The following is a 15785-nucleotide window of genomic DNA, read 5'->3' as shown; positions in this document are numbered from 1 at the left end:
CCCATACATGATCAACAACATACATAAAAATTTAAAACTTTTCTTTCATTCATTTCCTCATACACCAAACTCAACCTGTACATGCACTGAACATAGTCATAATCATAAACTTGACCCCTCTGTGGGATCTCATCAATGCCCCCAATGGGTGGCATAACATGTGTTGAGTTGGCTACACATAGTCATCAATAAACATTAAGATCATGTATCAAAAGGGATTACAATATACTATGGTCAAGCACACTTCTAAACCTCAATATCGTTACATAACATGTGCTAGGCCGTAGAATGGGGTCCTGGTCTTTCCTTACTCTGTGCTAGGCCGTAGAATGGGATCCTGGTCTTCCTGTCATGGACTAATTGGGTCATTCAATATTCACCCACATCAACAACAATCTATGCAATGCGGCATATTCGTGAAAACTAATGCAATCATCCTATTGCATAATCATGATGCATGAAACATGATAAAACATTTAATTTCTCAATTTAAAAGATTAAGTTTAGTTCCACTCACCTCTGGCTGACTCTGACAACACCGAAGCAGCTGAACTCACTGCTGGGGTCCTCGGTTCCTCGGGTCCAAACCTACACAGGTGGACTCAAATGAGGGACCAAACACACCTGAACATAACTATAAACTACTCCCCAAAAACCCCCTAAAACATCATGAAACAACCACAGAAAAACATGCAAAGGAGGCCTGGACAGGGCACTTTCGGCGGCAGGTTCCGCGGCCGAAAGTCCCTCCAGAGCCGAAAGTCAGGCAGGTTCGGCGGCACCTTCGGCGGCCGAAACTCCCAGACAGAGACGAAACTCATGCATGTTCGGCGGCACTTTCGGCGGCCGAAACTGCCAGACAGAGACGAAAGTCTCCTTTCGGGGGCAGGCTTCGGCAGCCGAAAGGCTTGCCTCCCCAGCCATGTTCGGCAGCCGAAAGTCCTTCGGCTGCCGAACCTGGTTTCTGCCAAAGGGCAGAAACTTGGCTCCTTTTGTACATTTCGCCTCCCAACCTTCCAAACATGCATCAAACCTATTCTACAACACTCATACACAAGCATACATGTTCCTAGGGGCCTCAAACCATCATAAACCCCATCTACAACACATCAAGCATCCACATTGTTCATGAACATACATTTATACCCATAAACATAACCATAACCTAAACATGCATTCTATCCCATAGATCTACTTAAAACTTACTTAAAACATGCAATGAGCTTAAGATCGGCTCTTACCTCTTGAAGATCGAGAGAGAGACGACCTAAACTCGAAGTTGGGAGAGATTGGGTTCTTGAACCTCCAAGCTCCAAAACTTTGCTCAAAAGCTCAAATCTTCAAAACAAAGTTAAAACAAATGAAAATCTTGAAAGATCTAGAGGAAAAACATCAAAGATTGGTGAGGGACGGCGGAGAGCTCACCTTGGCCGAAAATGGGAAAAAAGCTCGCCCGTTTTCGGCTAAGGGACCCTTTTATAGTGGCTGGCCAGGCCACGTTCGGGGGCCGAACGTGCCTCCGCATGCATGCCATGTTCGGCGGCCGAACTTGAGGTTCGGCGGCCGAACCTGGACTTCCTCACTTAAGCCTTCGGGGGCCTAAGGCACACCCGAAATGCCTATATGTTCGGCGGCCGAACTTGAGTTTCGGCGGCCGAACCTGAGTTTTCCTCCAAGGTTCTTTTCATGCAAAAAAACTCATTTCCTTTTTACTTAAAACCATAAAACACATTAAAACATTTTATGAAAACATGGTTTTACCCTTCTAGAGGTTTCCGACATTCGAGATTCTACCGGACGGTAGGAATTCCGATACCAGAGTCTAGCCGGGTATTAAACTCACTGCTGGGGTCCTCGATTCCTCGGGTCCGAACCTACACAGGTGGACTCAAATGAGGGACCAAACAACTAGAACATAACTCTAAAAAAAACATCCCCCAAAAACCCTCTAAAACTCCTCAAAACATCCATGCAAAAACATGCAAAGGAAGGCTGGACAGGGCACTTTCGACGGAAGGTTCGGCGGCCGAAAGTCCCTCCAGAGCCGAAAGTCAGGCAAGTTCGGCGGCACCTTCGGCGGCCGAAACTCCCAGACAGAGACGAAAGTCCTCTTTCGAGGGTAGGCTTTGGCAGCCGAAAGGCTTGCCTCCCAGGCAGGTTCGGCGGCCGAAAGTCCTTCGGCTGCCGAACCTGGTTTCTGCCAAAGGGCAGAAACTTGGTTCCTCATGCACAAATTCCTCTCAAAACCATCCAAACATGCATTTCTCCTAATCTACAACATACATACTCAAGCATACAAGTTCCTAGGGGCATCAAACTACTTTAAACCCCATCTACAACACATCAAGCATCCACATTGTTCAAAAACGCATATAAAACCCATAAACCTAACCATGAGCTAAACATGCATTCTACCCCATAGATCTACTTAAAACTTACTTAAAATATGCAATGAGCTTAAGATCGGCTCTTACTTCGTGGAGATCGAGAGAGAGACGACCTAAACTCGGAGATGGGAGGGGTTGAGTTTCCTTGAACCTCAAAGCTCCAAAACTTGCTCAAAACTTGAAAATCTTCAAAACAAGGCAAAAACTCATGAAAATCTTGAATGATCTGAAGGAAGAACTCAAAGATTGGTGAGGGACAGCGGAGAGCTCACCTTGGCCGACAATGGGGAGAAAAGCTCGCCCGTTTTCGGCTAAGGGACCCTTTTATAGTGGCTGGCCAGGCCACGTTCGGGGGCCGAACGTGCCTCCGCATGCATACCATGTTCGGTGGCCGAACTTGAGGTTCGGCGGCCGAACCTGGACTTCCCTCACTTATGCCTTCGGGGGCCTAAGGCACACCCGAAATGCATGCATGTTCGGCGGCCGAACCTGGGTTTTCCTCCAAGGTTGTTTTCATGCAAAAACTCATTTCTTTTTTACTTAAAACCATGGAATATATTAAAACAGTTTATGAAAACATGATTTTACCCTTCTAGAGGTCTCCGACACCCTAGATTCCACCGGACGGTAGGAATTCCGATACTGGAGTCTAGCCGGGTATTACAAATCTAGAATACGAATTTGAAATGTGTAACGACCCGAAAATCAGACCGTTACCAGCGCTAGGATCCAGGTCGGCTTAAGGCCGCCGGGACCCGTGAGGGTGAATGGATGTTAAGAGCTGTTCACGACGCCAGTGGTGGCACGAGGCCAGGCGAGGGATAGCCTTGGGCCGTGAACGGTAACAGTGCCAGTGAAAGGGCCGGGCTGTTACATAAAAAGGTGGAACAATTGGTACTCATTCTCACCAGACTATTCCCTTAAAGTGGGAGGTCAAGGGTTCGAGTAGTGGGGGAGGCAACCTAATTTTCAAAGGGAAATTTGGGCCAAATCCACTTGGGGAAGGATGCGATGCGAGAACCCAAGGGGACAAATCCTGCCAGGAACCCGTGAGGGTGAATGGATGTTAAGAGCTGTTCACGACGCCAGTGGAAAGCCCGAGGTGGCACGAGGCCAGGCGAGGGATAGCCCTGGGCCGTGAACGGTAACAGTGCCGGTGAAAGGGCCGGGCTGTTACAAAATGGGTAAAGGCGGAGAAACGATGTTTCGATAAAAGCCTTCCTAGAGCCGCGCGGTCATGATTGAACGTCGGGATTTACCCTCTCATTAATCATGGAATAACTAATGAGTAGGTAAAGGGGCACTTGATGTAACGACCCCAAAATGGACCGTCACCGGCGCTAGGATTCAGGTCGACTTAAGGCCGCCAGAACCCGTAGCAAGCCTGCTGTACTCTCTGTGTACCTGTAAAACTCATACATGATCATACATTTTCTGTGAAAAATAAACATTCGTTTCTCTGTACCAAGGCTTAACCTGTGCATGCACTATCTTTGTACTCTGTACTCTGTACTCTGTACTCTGTATGATGTACCCCTGACTAGAGCTTGCTCTAGATGGGTTCATATCTGTTAAGCCTGGTAATAAAACATATATACATATACAGATCATGTACGTAACAAAAGCTTTACTACACATTACAATCACGTCAAGCACATCTTTAACTGAAAACATAACTATGACATCTCTTTAAACTTTACATGTCCACCCTATACTATTACAAGCTCTTTTACTCTTTCTGTACCCTGCTGGACTGTCCCTGTACATTGTACACTGAACCTGCAAAACTGGGGTTAAGGGAGTGGGATGAGCTCTATAGCCCAGTGAGTAGAACAGTAAAACATCTCAGTAACACATGCTCTCATGGAATGCGTCATAACACAGACAAACCACATTAAGAGTAAACCTGTCACCACATAGTCCCAGTAACTCTGTGCCAGGGCGTAGAATCGAGCACCTGGTCTTCCTGTCATATATGTATATGTGTATATAACACCTCTGTACTTACCATTGCCAGGGCGTAGTCAAAGGCTCCTGGTCTTTACTATACCTGCCAGGGCGTAGTCAAAGGCTCCTGGTCTTTACTATACCTGCCAGGGCGTAGTCAAAGGCTCCTGGACTTCCTGTCTGAGACTATTGGATCATTCAGCATTCACCCACATCAACAAATAACTATGCAATGCAACATATTCGTGGATACTAATGCAATCAACCTATGGCATAATCATGATGCATGAGATATGCTAAAACATTCCATTAGTCAATTAAAAGAGTTAAGTTTAGTTCCACTCACCTGTAGCCAATACTTGGCTAACTCTGGGCCCCCTCTAACTCTGAAAACTCTGAAGCAGCTAACACTGCTAAACTCCTCGGTTCCTCAGGTCCGAACCTACACAGGTGGACTCAAATGAGGTACCAAACATACTCTGACAAACCTCTAAACATTTCCCCAAAACACCCCAGAACAATCATAGAAAACATGCAAAAGAAGGCTGGACAGGACACCTTCGGCGGCACCTTCGGCGGCCGAATGTCCAGGACAGAGCCGAAAGTCCACACCTTCGGGGGCAACCTTAGGCAGCCGTAGCCACCTTCTCTGCAGGTTCGGCGGCCGAATCTTCACTTCGGCGGCCGAAGCTGGGTTCTCCAGAAGGCAGAACCTTGCTTCCTCTCATGCATAACTTCTTCAACTCACTCATACATGCATATAACGCAATACCACTAGCATATACCTAAGTACATGCACAAAGGGGTCCATAAACTACCTTAAAACCCCATCAAACAACACATATCAAGTATACAGAAAGCATAAAGGATCTATGAACCCTAATATGCTCAACTCATGCAACTCATGCATAACTCCCTTTCCCCTTCATAAAACTCATGTAAAACATTATCAAAATCAAGAATCAACACTTACCTCTTGAAGAACAAAGGCTGGTGTGATTCCAAACTCAAAGAGATGGAGATTCAAGCTGTAAAAGTCTCCAAACTCAACAACTCTTCAAAAACCAACATAAACTCACTTAAACTTGCTAAACTATGAAAGATTTAATGAAAAACCATGAAAAATCACTAAGAGACTGCATGAACTCACCTCTGTCGTGCAAAAGAACAGAATAGCTATCCATTTGCCGACTGAGGACCTTAAGTAGGTGACCAGCCGCTTCACATTCGGTGGCCAAAGCTGCATGCGACACCAAACCACGTTCGGCGGCCGAAGTTAACCTTCGGGGGCCGAAAGTCCCCTACCTTCGGCGGCCGAACCTCACTTTCGGCGGCCGAACCCCGGTTCATGCCAACTTGATTTTCGGCCCTAAGCCTTCCAATGTTCGGCGGCCGAACTTCACTTTCGGAGGCCGAACTTGGCAGAAACTCCTTTGAACAATTTTCTTTAAAACTCAACTCTTTTCTTAATCAACATCTTAAAACACTTAAAAACAGTTTAGAAAACCTTCACCCTTTCCTTCAGGGGAGCTCTGACATCCACGATTCCATCACACAGTAGGAATTCTGATGTCTGAACTAGCCGGGTATTACATTCTCCCCCCCTTAAAAACATTCGTCCCCGAATGTTAAAACAAAACATAACAAGCAAGGCCTAAAGCTTCTCTCCAAAGAGAGACATAAGTAAACTCTGGAGTAAATACTCCCGTGACACTTTGGCACACTTCTACTTTATGGTGATTCAAAAGAGTATCACCACCAGGATTCTTCCATCCTTAACTTCCTAAACTGGGTGTCTATTATCCTCTCTGGCTACTTATCATAGGTGAGTCTTCTCAAGATCTCCACCTCTGGTTCCTTAAGAACCTATCTTAGATCTGACATAAAATTCCTCCATCTGAGTAGGTAAAGCCAACTTAGATACATCCCTAATCCTTTTCAGGACTTCAAGAGATTTAATGTACCTTAGAGCCACTTCACCCTTCAACTTACTGTGAATCATCTAATGAAAGATGACACGATAATCAAAACTTTAGTTTTGCTCTCAACTCTGCAGCTTCTGCTGCGCACTCTGTTCCTTGCCCGCCTTTCTTCTTCTTTATTAAACTGGCTTCCTCTCTAACTTTCCACAGACTACTACTATTGATTCTCAATCGGTAGTATCCAAATCTCATATCTATTGTGGAAACTAACTAACCTCTACTAGCTGTTCCAACAGGTTAATAGTCCTGAGTAGGAACAACTATACTTGGTAGCAACCTTATTCAATTGCTCTCAGTTGACACTAGGTCTCAGGATTTATCCTACTTTTCCCATAACCACATTGGAAACATTCCAAGGTGAGGTACTAGGTCGGATAAACCCCTTACCTACCAAGCCTCTTCATTACTCTTACACTCTTAACTCTCTCTCTCGCCGCAGGTGCCATCCTGTCAGAAAAGATAGAAATGGTTCCGCGTCCGGATTCCAAACTCTATCTCTTTGACAAATGGTAAACCTGACAGCTAACCTGGGACACGTCTAGTACTCACTCGCAATGGGCACTGAGGCTGATTCCCTGTCCTGACTAACTCGTTCACAAGAACTAAAACCCTCTGATAACCTTTCCTGAGTAGTTATGAGCCTGCGGAACTGACATTAACTTCATACTCTGTCCTCCTAAAGGACTATCTCTGATCCATCCTTAGCTCTGAACTCTCCTACCTTGTCTCTGTCGACACAGGTAGTACTATGAGTAGTTAGCCAATCCGCCCTAGAATGACATCTCACAGTCAAATCTAGAACCATATGGTCAGCTGGATTGCACCTACTCACCATCAACTCTGAACTAAACTGACTGACTCTGCTTCAGATGGATCACATTTAGGTCTATTGACCCAAAGGAAACATTCTAAGCCCAGAAGTCATTAAACCCATCCTATCAACAGCTCACAACTAACAAGGAAAGCGAAACACTAGGGTCAAAACAAGTAGCATACACATCTGAACACTTACAAGTGAACGTACTTGACGTCACTGTGTTTGATGTGTTAGCCTCTTACTGAGTCAGGGTAAAGATCCAAGCTAAGCTAACGGAACTTTCTTCGGGAATCTTCTCAAGAAAAAGCTAACCCTTTCCTGTGCCTCAACTACCACTCAATCCCAGATTGTCTCTAATCTCTTTCTACGCTTACTCTTATCTCTTCTTTTCTTCTTCTTCGGATCTATCTCACATTTTACTTCTGCTTTATCTTACTTACAATTACTTTTCTGCTTCTTGTTCTGTTTTCTGCCTTACCTTCTCTTTCTATTCTCTAATCACAACTTACAGTTTAGAGAACGGAGTCTCCAAACCGTATTCTCTGAAGTTCTACAATACTGTCCTATACTTCTGGAGTACACTAAGGTATCATCAATGAAGATAATAACCGAGTGATCCAGAATCTGACTAACACTCTGTTTATGAGGTCCATGAATGCTACGGGCTCTTTATTAACCCGACCTGCACTACTAGGAACTCCTGATGCCATAACTAGTTCTAAACTCTATCTTTAGCACATCTGCCGCTCTAACTCTTTACTATTGGTACCTGGATGTCGGATCTATCCTGGAAAGGCGACCAACTTCTACTAGCTGATCCGAATAGACCGTCAATCCAAAGTAACCTGCTACCAATTCTTGGTAACAGCTTTGTTCAACTATATATAGTCGAAACAAAGTCCAAGGAATTCATCCTTCACTCTTTCTCATAAACAACTCGAGAGCACTCTGAAAAGAAATACTCAGTCGAAAGGAACCTTTATCAACTAACTCTTACACTAGTCCTGTAACTAGCTTCTTTAACTCTACAGGTATTATCGTGAAGGGAGATATAAAGACGGGTCTAATTCCCATCCTCACCTTATTTATCTCTGTCTCCCTAACCGATGATAAACCTGCTAACTAGTCTGGGAAAACATCGAAAACTCCCTCTCTCTGAAACTATAGGTACTAAAGCCGGTTCCCTGACCTGATTTCTATGCTCTCTAACCAGAGGAAGAAAATCCCTGACAACCCTTCCTGAACAACTCACGAGCCTGTAGGGTTGATATCAAATCTCTGGATATCCCTACTCTGTCCCTCAAAGGACAACTCTGATCCATCCTGAACTCTAAACATAACTACCTTGTCTCTTCAGACTTGGTAGCACTACGAGTAGCTAGCCCATTTATCACTAGAATGATGTCAACGCAATCCAATCTAGAACCAAAAGGTCAGATAAATGGCATCTACTCTCTACATACTCTGAACTATACTGACAGACTGACTCTGTCACAGATGGATCACACTTGGGTTCTCTGACCCAAGGAAAACACTCTAACCCAGAAACTGTCAACCCGCTCTATCTACGGCTCTCAAAGCAACAAGGAAAGAGAAACATCAGGGTCCACTAAAGCATGCACATCAGAACATAAGAAAGTGAGACTACTTGTCACCATTATGTCCGATGCGTCAACCTCCTGCTAGGTCATGGTGAAGATCCGGGCTGGAGCCGTTAGATCTTCTCCACGTAAACCTGCTGAAGAAGGAATCACCCCTCTTCCTCTACCTCTGCTCTGTAACAAGGCCAGAGCTACTGGCTAAGCTATTCTGTCTGAAACTGTTTGCTGGGACTGTACTATTAAGGTCGCAGTGGAACACTCACGTACTATGTGCCCCTCTTGTCCGCACCTAAAAACATGATATTGTCCCAATCAAACAAACTCCCCTGTGCGGCCTACCGCAACTCATACATCTGGAATTATCTGAGTCGGATCTCAATTCCTCATCTAATCCCAGACCAGATCCTAACCTGTTCACAACTCGCTCTTCTTCGACCTTTTAAGGTCTCTGACTTTCTTCTTACTCCTAATAGTAACCTTTCCCAGAAGGAAAGATTAACATTCTCTACTCTCGGGATCTTAGAACCTAAGGATTGTGCCACCTACGGTTCTACTGACCCCTCCTTAATGATACTAACCTCCATCTTTCAGGTTGCATCCACTAGAAAGTGGAAATTCTCCTTTTCTATGACTAAAACAGGAAAGAATACCTAGAATAAAATCTTATGGTATGCCTTCCTGACTCTCTTCTGATCTATATTACACTCTTGCCCCACATACTGGAGCAGCTCAAGGATCTTGTCCGTATACTCATCTAACCTTAACCTTTCTCTTACTCTTCACTTCCTCTTCCTACTCTTACTCATTCTCACTTATACCGTTTTAATTTTTCTTTTACTCTATTCTTTCTCTTTTACTCTTTTACCTTCTATTTCTTATTTTGTTTTCTGATTTATTTACTAACGACCCCAAAATGGACCGTCACCGGCGTTAGGATTCAGGTCGGCTTAAGGCCGCCAGAACCCGTAGCAAGCCTGCTATACTCTCTGTGTACCTGTAAAACTCATACATGATCATACATTTTCTGTGAAAAATAAACATTCGTTTCTCTGTACCAAGGCTTAACCTGTGCATGCACTATCTTTGTACTCTGTACTCTGTACTCTGTACTCTGTATGATGTACCCCTGACTAGAGCTTGCTCTAGATGGGTTCATATCTGTTAAGCCTGGTAATAAAACATATATACATATACAGATCATGTACGTAACAAAAGCTTTACTACACATTACAATCACGTCAAGCACATCTTTAACTGAAAACATAACTATGACATCTCTTTAAACTTTACATGTCCACCCTATACTATTACAAGCTCTTTTACTCTTTCTGTACCCTGCTGGACTGTCCCTGTATATTGTACACTGAACCTGCAAAACTGGGGTTAAGGGAGTGGGATGAGCTCTATAGCCCAGTGAGTAGAACAGTAAAACATCTCAGTAACACATGCTCTCATGGAATGCGTCATAACACAGACAAACCACATTAAGAGTAAACCTGTCACCACATAGTCCCAGTAACTCTGTGCCAGGGCGTAGAATCGAGCACCTGGTCTTCCTGTCATATATGTATATGTGTATATAACACCTCTGTACTTACCATTGCCAGGGCGTAGTCAAAGGCTCCTGGTCTTTACTATACCTGCCAGGGCGTAGTCAAAGGCTCCTGGTCTTTACTATACCTGCCAGGGCGTAGTCAAAGGCTCCTGGACTTCCTGTCTGAGACTATTGGATCATTCAGCATTCACCCACATCAACAAATAACTATGCAATGCAACATATTCGTGGATACTAATGCAATCAACCTATGGCATAATCATGATGCATGAGATATGCTAAAACATTCCATTAGTCAATTAAAAGAGTTAAGTTTAGTTCCACTCACCTGTAGCCAATACTTGGCTAACTCTGGGCCCCCTCTAACTCTGAAAACTCTGAAGCAGCTAACACTGCTAAACTCCTCGGTTCCTCAGGTCCGAACCTACACAGGTGGACTCAAATGAGGTACCAAACATACTCTGACAAACCTCTAAACATTTCCCCAAAACACCCCAGAACAATCATAGAAAACATGCAAAAGAAGGCTGGACAGGACACCTTCGGCGGCACCTTCGGCGGCCGAATGTCCAGGACAGAGCCGAAAGTCCACACCTTCGGGGGCAACCTTAGGCAGCCGTAGCCACCTTCTCTGCAGGTTCGGCGGCCGAATCTTCACTTCGGCGGCCGAAGCTGGGTTCTCCAGAAGGCAGAACCTTGCTTCCTCTCATGCATAACTTCTTCAACTCACTCATACATGCATATAACGCAATACCACTAGCATATACCTAAGTACATGCACAAAGGGGTCCATAAACTACCTTAAAACCCCATCAAACAACACATATCAAGTATACAGAAAGCATAAAGGATCTATGAACCCTAATATGCTCAACTCATGCAACTCATGCATAACTCCCTTTCCCCTTCATAAAACTCATGTAAAACATTATCAAAATCAAGAATCAACACTTACCTCTTGAAGAACAAAGGCTGGTGTGATTCCAAACTCAAAGAGATGGAGATTCAAGCTGTAAAAGTCTCCAAACTCAACAACTCTTCAAAAACCAACATAAACTCACTTAAACTTGCTAAACTATGAAAGATTTAATGAAAAACCATGAAAAATCACTAAGAGACTGCATGAACTCACCTCTGTCGTGCAAAAGAACAGAATAGCTATCCATTTGCCGACTGAGGACCTTAAGTAGGTGACCAGCCGCTTCACATTCGGTGGCCAAAGCTGCATGCGACACCAAACCACGTTCGGCGGCCGAAGTTAACCTTCGGGGGCCGAAAGTCCCCTACCTTCGGCGGCCGAACCTCACTTTCGGCGGCCGAACCCCGGTTCATGCCAACTTGATTTTCGGCCCTAAGCCTTCCAATGTTCGGCGGCCGAACTTCACTTTCGGGGGCCGAACTTGGCAGAAACTCCTTTGAACAATTTTCTTTAAAACTCAACTCTTTTCTTAATCAACATCTTAAAACACTTAAAAACAGTTTAGAAAACCTTCACCCTTTCCTTCAGGGGAGCTCTGACATCCACGATTCCATCACACAGTAGGAATTCTGATGTCTGAACTAGCCGGGTATTACACTTGATGACTGCTAGGCTTCTAGCATCCAGGTTACAGTCGAGCTCTCGTAGGAAAGCCAAGCCTAAAACCCACCAGAGCCCACTACTCAAGTTTATCCACTAGCACACAACTCAGGCCACGTTCGAGTAGACCGGGATCCAGACTCAACAAAGAGGGATCCACTCACCTGACTTGATGGGCCAGTGGGGGAATAGAGCCATCTACACCATGATCCTGTCAGCACGAGCGCCGGACTGAATTAAATAACCACTTGACAATGGAGAGAGGGAGGAGTACATACGTACGTACGACTACGTATGATAGCGACAGGTGGTGTTGTAGTAGAGTAGCGGTTATACGTTACTAGAGGATAAAAGAAAAAAAAATAAAAGAAAAAAGCGTGAACAATTCAAACTAAGCTCACTTACACATATCAAAACCCTATCCTCTATTGGATTTCAGATAATTTCATGAAATTTTATCTTTGAAAAAAAAATAGCCAATAATTATGGCCTAGTCTAAAAAAGATTTAAATAAGGCTTTCAAAATAAATGGACTAATGTCTAAATCTAAAGGTAATATAACACCAAAAGGCAACAAAAAAAAATCAGTTCAGTACTCAAAACCCTAAAACTATTGGGTCAAACCTGAAAAGACAATAACTTGATAATAAAGAGGAAGACAATGTAGCGCCACCGGTGAGAAGTCACCCACCAGAAAAAATTAATTCTTTGTAATATCGTTTTACAAACATTATTTATATGTTTTGTTCAAAGTGTGATTTTTCAATTTTAAATGAAAATTGCAAACCTTATAATAAATTTAATAATTATATATCCAATAAGTAAATTAAATTAATTTTAAAATATCTTACTGTTGATAATTATTTTTTTATATTATGCATAGGCATATAATTTCATAATTAAATGTATATAAATTATTCATTTTATTTGAATTAATATATATTAGTTAGTTATATTTACTTTTTATGATTAAAGGGACAGATTAACTTGATTTCAAGAAAGGGCAAAAAAATAAGAAAAAAAAAATTGTCACAAAGGTTTAGTGCATTAAAAAAAATCTCACTTGACCATCACCTGTTATCAGAACTCAGCTTGGAATATGGTATATAGAAGTACAGCGATGTGCAAGCTGAGTAAATATTTGTCTAGAACCGGTTTATTATGATCAACATACATATAAGTGAATCCCTTTATATGAAAAAGAATAAACTTGAGTAGTGACCAATTTTAATATCTGTTGAGTTCTATGACAAATAGATCCACCTAAAAATTATCAAATACTGTAAGGTGGGGGCTTCGGCAAGTCTTTGACGAGCCCACAGAGCAAAGCATTGTCAGGAATGTTGTACTCATCTCTAAGAGATCGTGCAGGAGAAAGCACACTTGCGTAAAGTTGCTGACCCAGGTATCTCCTCTCCCACAACTCAGATCTTATGTTCCACATTCCAGCGTTGTCGAATGTCAAGAAGATGGCTGCCCAAGATTTTGGAAACACTTGCACTGTCGTCCTGCTAACTGCGTCAAGAAGATTATAGCTCTTCCTCTTCTCAGGTGTCCATGTTCCAGGCTCCACGCTGTTGATTCAGTTTAGATTCGTTAATTTACTGTCGACTAAAAAGTTGAAAATATTAATAAGTGATTTATGGATTTGGATTACTTACGCTACTGTGAAGAAGGAATATCCATCCAAGTGCCATGATTGCATTGTCTTCTCATGATTCTCAAGGATGATCTCCACAAAGTTGCGGAAGGTCATGTTCAGAACATTAGGCTGTGTCACAATCTTGTTGATTTTTTCTGGTGGGTTGTCCTGAATTGTGTCATACTTGAAGACCTTGTCTGCAATCCCGTAATACTCGGCAAGTTTCAGTGGAGTTTCTGGATCAGTGTGAGAAACACCATTAATGGCATAACGAAGCTTGCCATCAGACCTGCTTACTGAGTTAAAGAGTTTAATAGTACGGGTGATGTTGATGGATCCATAATGGTAGGAGCCCTGAGGGTTTGGCCTGGCAGCACTGGCTGTGAGATTCCATCGAAAGGAACGGAATTGATTGACAGACCAAGCCCATCCCACGGGTGCCTCTGGAAGCTCAGCCGATGCTGGTCCCTTCCCATTGGAGTATCTAATGATTCCCATACCTGTGAGGACAGACTTTATAAATCGAGTAGAAGCCACCATGTAATAGTCTTTAGGTCCCTGGTTTGCTGTCACAAGCACGCTCATGCACTGACCCACATGCACATCAAGAGACTGATATACTTCTTGCATCACATGGGATCCCTCCATCTCAACAAGCTTCATCGTATGGCCTTGGATCCTGAAGTTAATGGACGTCTTAAGCCCAGCATTGCAAATCCTATACTTGTATGTCTTTCCAGGCTTCATAGTAAAAAGAGGCTCATCTTTGCCATTGCCCTCAGCCGTTTTGCCATTGATGAGGACACCCTGTGGTCTGCCAATAGAGCGTCCATTATCTAAGTAGCTTCTGAGAGTTTTATGGCTCTTGGTATACCAATCATTAACAATGACAGTGTAATCATCCTCAGGATCAGGATAAGGAACAGGGATGAGCAAACGGCTGTTGATATGGAGGCCACCAAATCCTCCACTTGCCCTGTGCAAGGCTGTGCTTGGGTAGTAAAGAAAGCTGCCAATCTGGTCCTTGACTTGGAAACGATAAGTGTAGTTGGTTCCAGGAGGGATGGGGCAATTGGTTCCCAGCACTCCATCTTGCCATGAATTCTTCCTCTGCTGGACGCCGCTCCTGTAACAAACGAAAGCAAAATCAACTATAGCCATCCATTATATACATAGTAAAAATCAAACGTTTACTCAACAAGTGAAATTGGAACAAGTCTCTTTTTTTTTAATACCGAATGGTATATAACCGAAAAAAAAAAATCAAACAATTAATGGAGTTTACCATGTTAAAAGAAATGGCTCATCAAGGTTGTTGAAGACATTGATGACAAGATTATTGTTGCTGGTGGAGTTGATGACAGGCCCTGGAAATTGATCATTGATGAGAATGACTTGCTGGGGAACTCCCAAAGGAGACAGAGTACCATAGGTGACGTTCCATGTGAAGAATAGGTATGGATCTTCACTTCTGACTCCTGTCATCATTGCCCCGGCTGAGAGGCATAAAATAAGCATTAATGCCATCCCAGCCATCTCCCCCCACCTTGCTTTTTTTTTTCTTTTTCTTATTTATTATATATATATATTCCCTGTTGAACTAATGTTTAACTGTCCCTGGTAGAAGAAGATGTATCTCTTCTTCTACATTTCAGTTGGTATCTGTCTTTCCCTTTTATACCTCCATCCTTAAATTATCAACCACTAAATTTACGAGTATTTCGCTCTAATGGTTTTTTTTTTTTTTTTTTCTCTTCTCTATTTTATGGCCATTTAAATTTTGGGATTTACTAAAATGAGATTTCTATTTTGGACTTGCTACCTATAATCCATCTCTTTCTCCTTCTCCTCTGCTGACTTTACAAGTATGATATTCATTTCATGGGCATAAATGTGAAATTAATTAATTAATTATAAAATTGATCAAAATTTAGAAAATCTACACACGTTATAATATTTTTATTATCTGCCTTGCATATTATCTCAACTCAGGTTAGACTTTCGGCTTCTCTCTGCTGTTTGTGGCCAGACTGTGGAATCACAGGTTGTTTTGTGACATATATCTCTTGGAGACGCTTCCGGTGCCCATGATTTTTTCAGACACCCAGAATCTAAAAAATCATTAGAGTCAAAGAGCTCGGTATGCCGCCTGTCATTTTCTCTGGTCCAGATCCTTCCCCGGCTTTGCATGTGCTGCTCTGATGGTAATCTCTCCAGTGGTTGTTTTATTGAGAAGATGCTACTTGTTGAGTCTTGCATCACAAATTTAGTTTCC

At 43.0% G+C, this 15785-nt stretch overlaps 1 protein-coding gene across 1 annotated transcript; it reads right to left on the bottom strand.

The window, feature by feature from the left end:
* Positions 1 to 13110: 13110 nt before the first annotated feature.
* On the bottom strand, positions 13111 to 15046 carry LOC110610314 (L-ascorbate oxidase homolog). Its single transcript, XM_021750178.2, has 3 exons — positions 14796 to 15046; positions 13530 to 14636; positions 13111 to 13442 (listed from the first exon to the last, which is right to left on the bottom strand). The coding sequence occupies exons 1-3, from the start codon at positions 15044 to 15046 to the stop codon at positions 13142 to 13144; spliced, it is 1659 nt and encodes a 552-aa protein (XP_021605870.1). The 3' UTR covers positions 13111 to 13141.
* Between the last annotated feature and the right edge of the window lie 739 nt (positions 15047 to 15785).

The sequence above is a fragment of the Manihot esculenta genome, chromosome 3 (genome assembly GCF_001659605.2).
Source record: "Manihot esculenta cultivar AM560-2 chromosome 3, M.esculenta_v8, whole genome shotgun sequence".
Classification (NCBI taxonomy): domain Eukaryota; kingdom Viridiplantae; phylum Streptophyta; class Magnoliopsida; order Malpighiales; family Euphorbiaceae; genus Manihot; species Manihot esculenta.
Note: the sequence above shows the minus strand (reverse complement) of the source record. Positions and strands in the feature narration are given on the sequence as shown.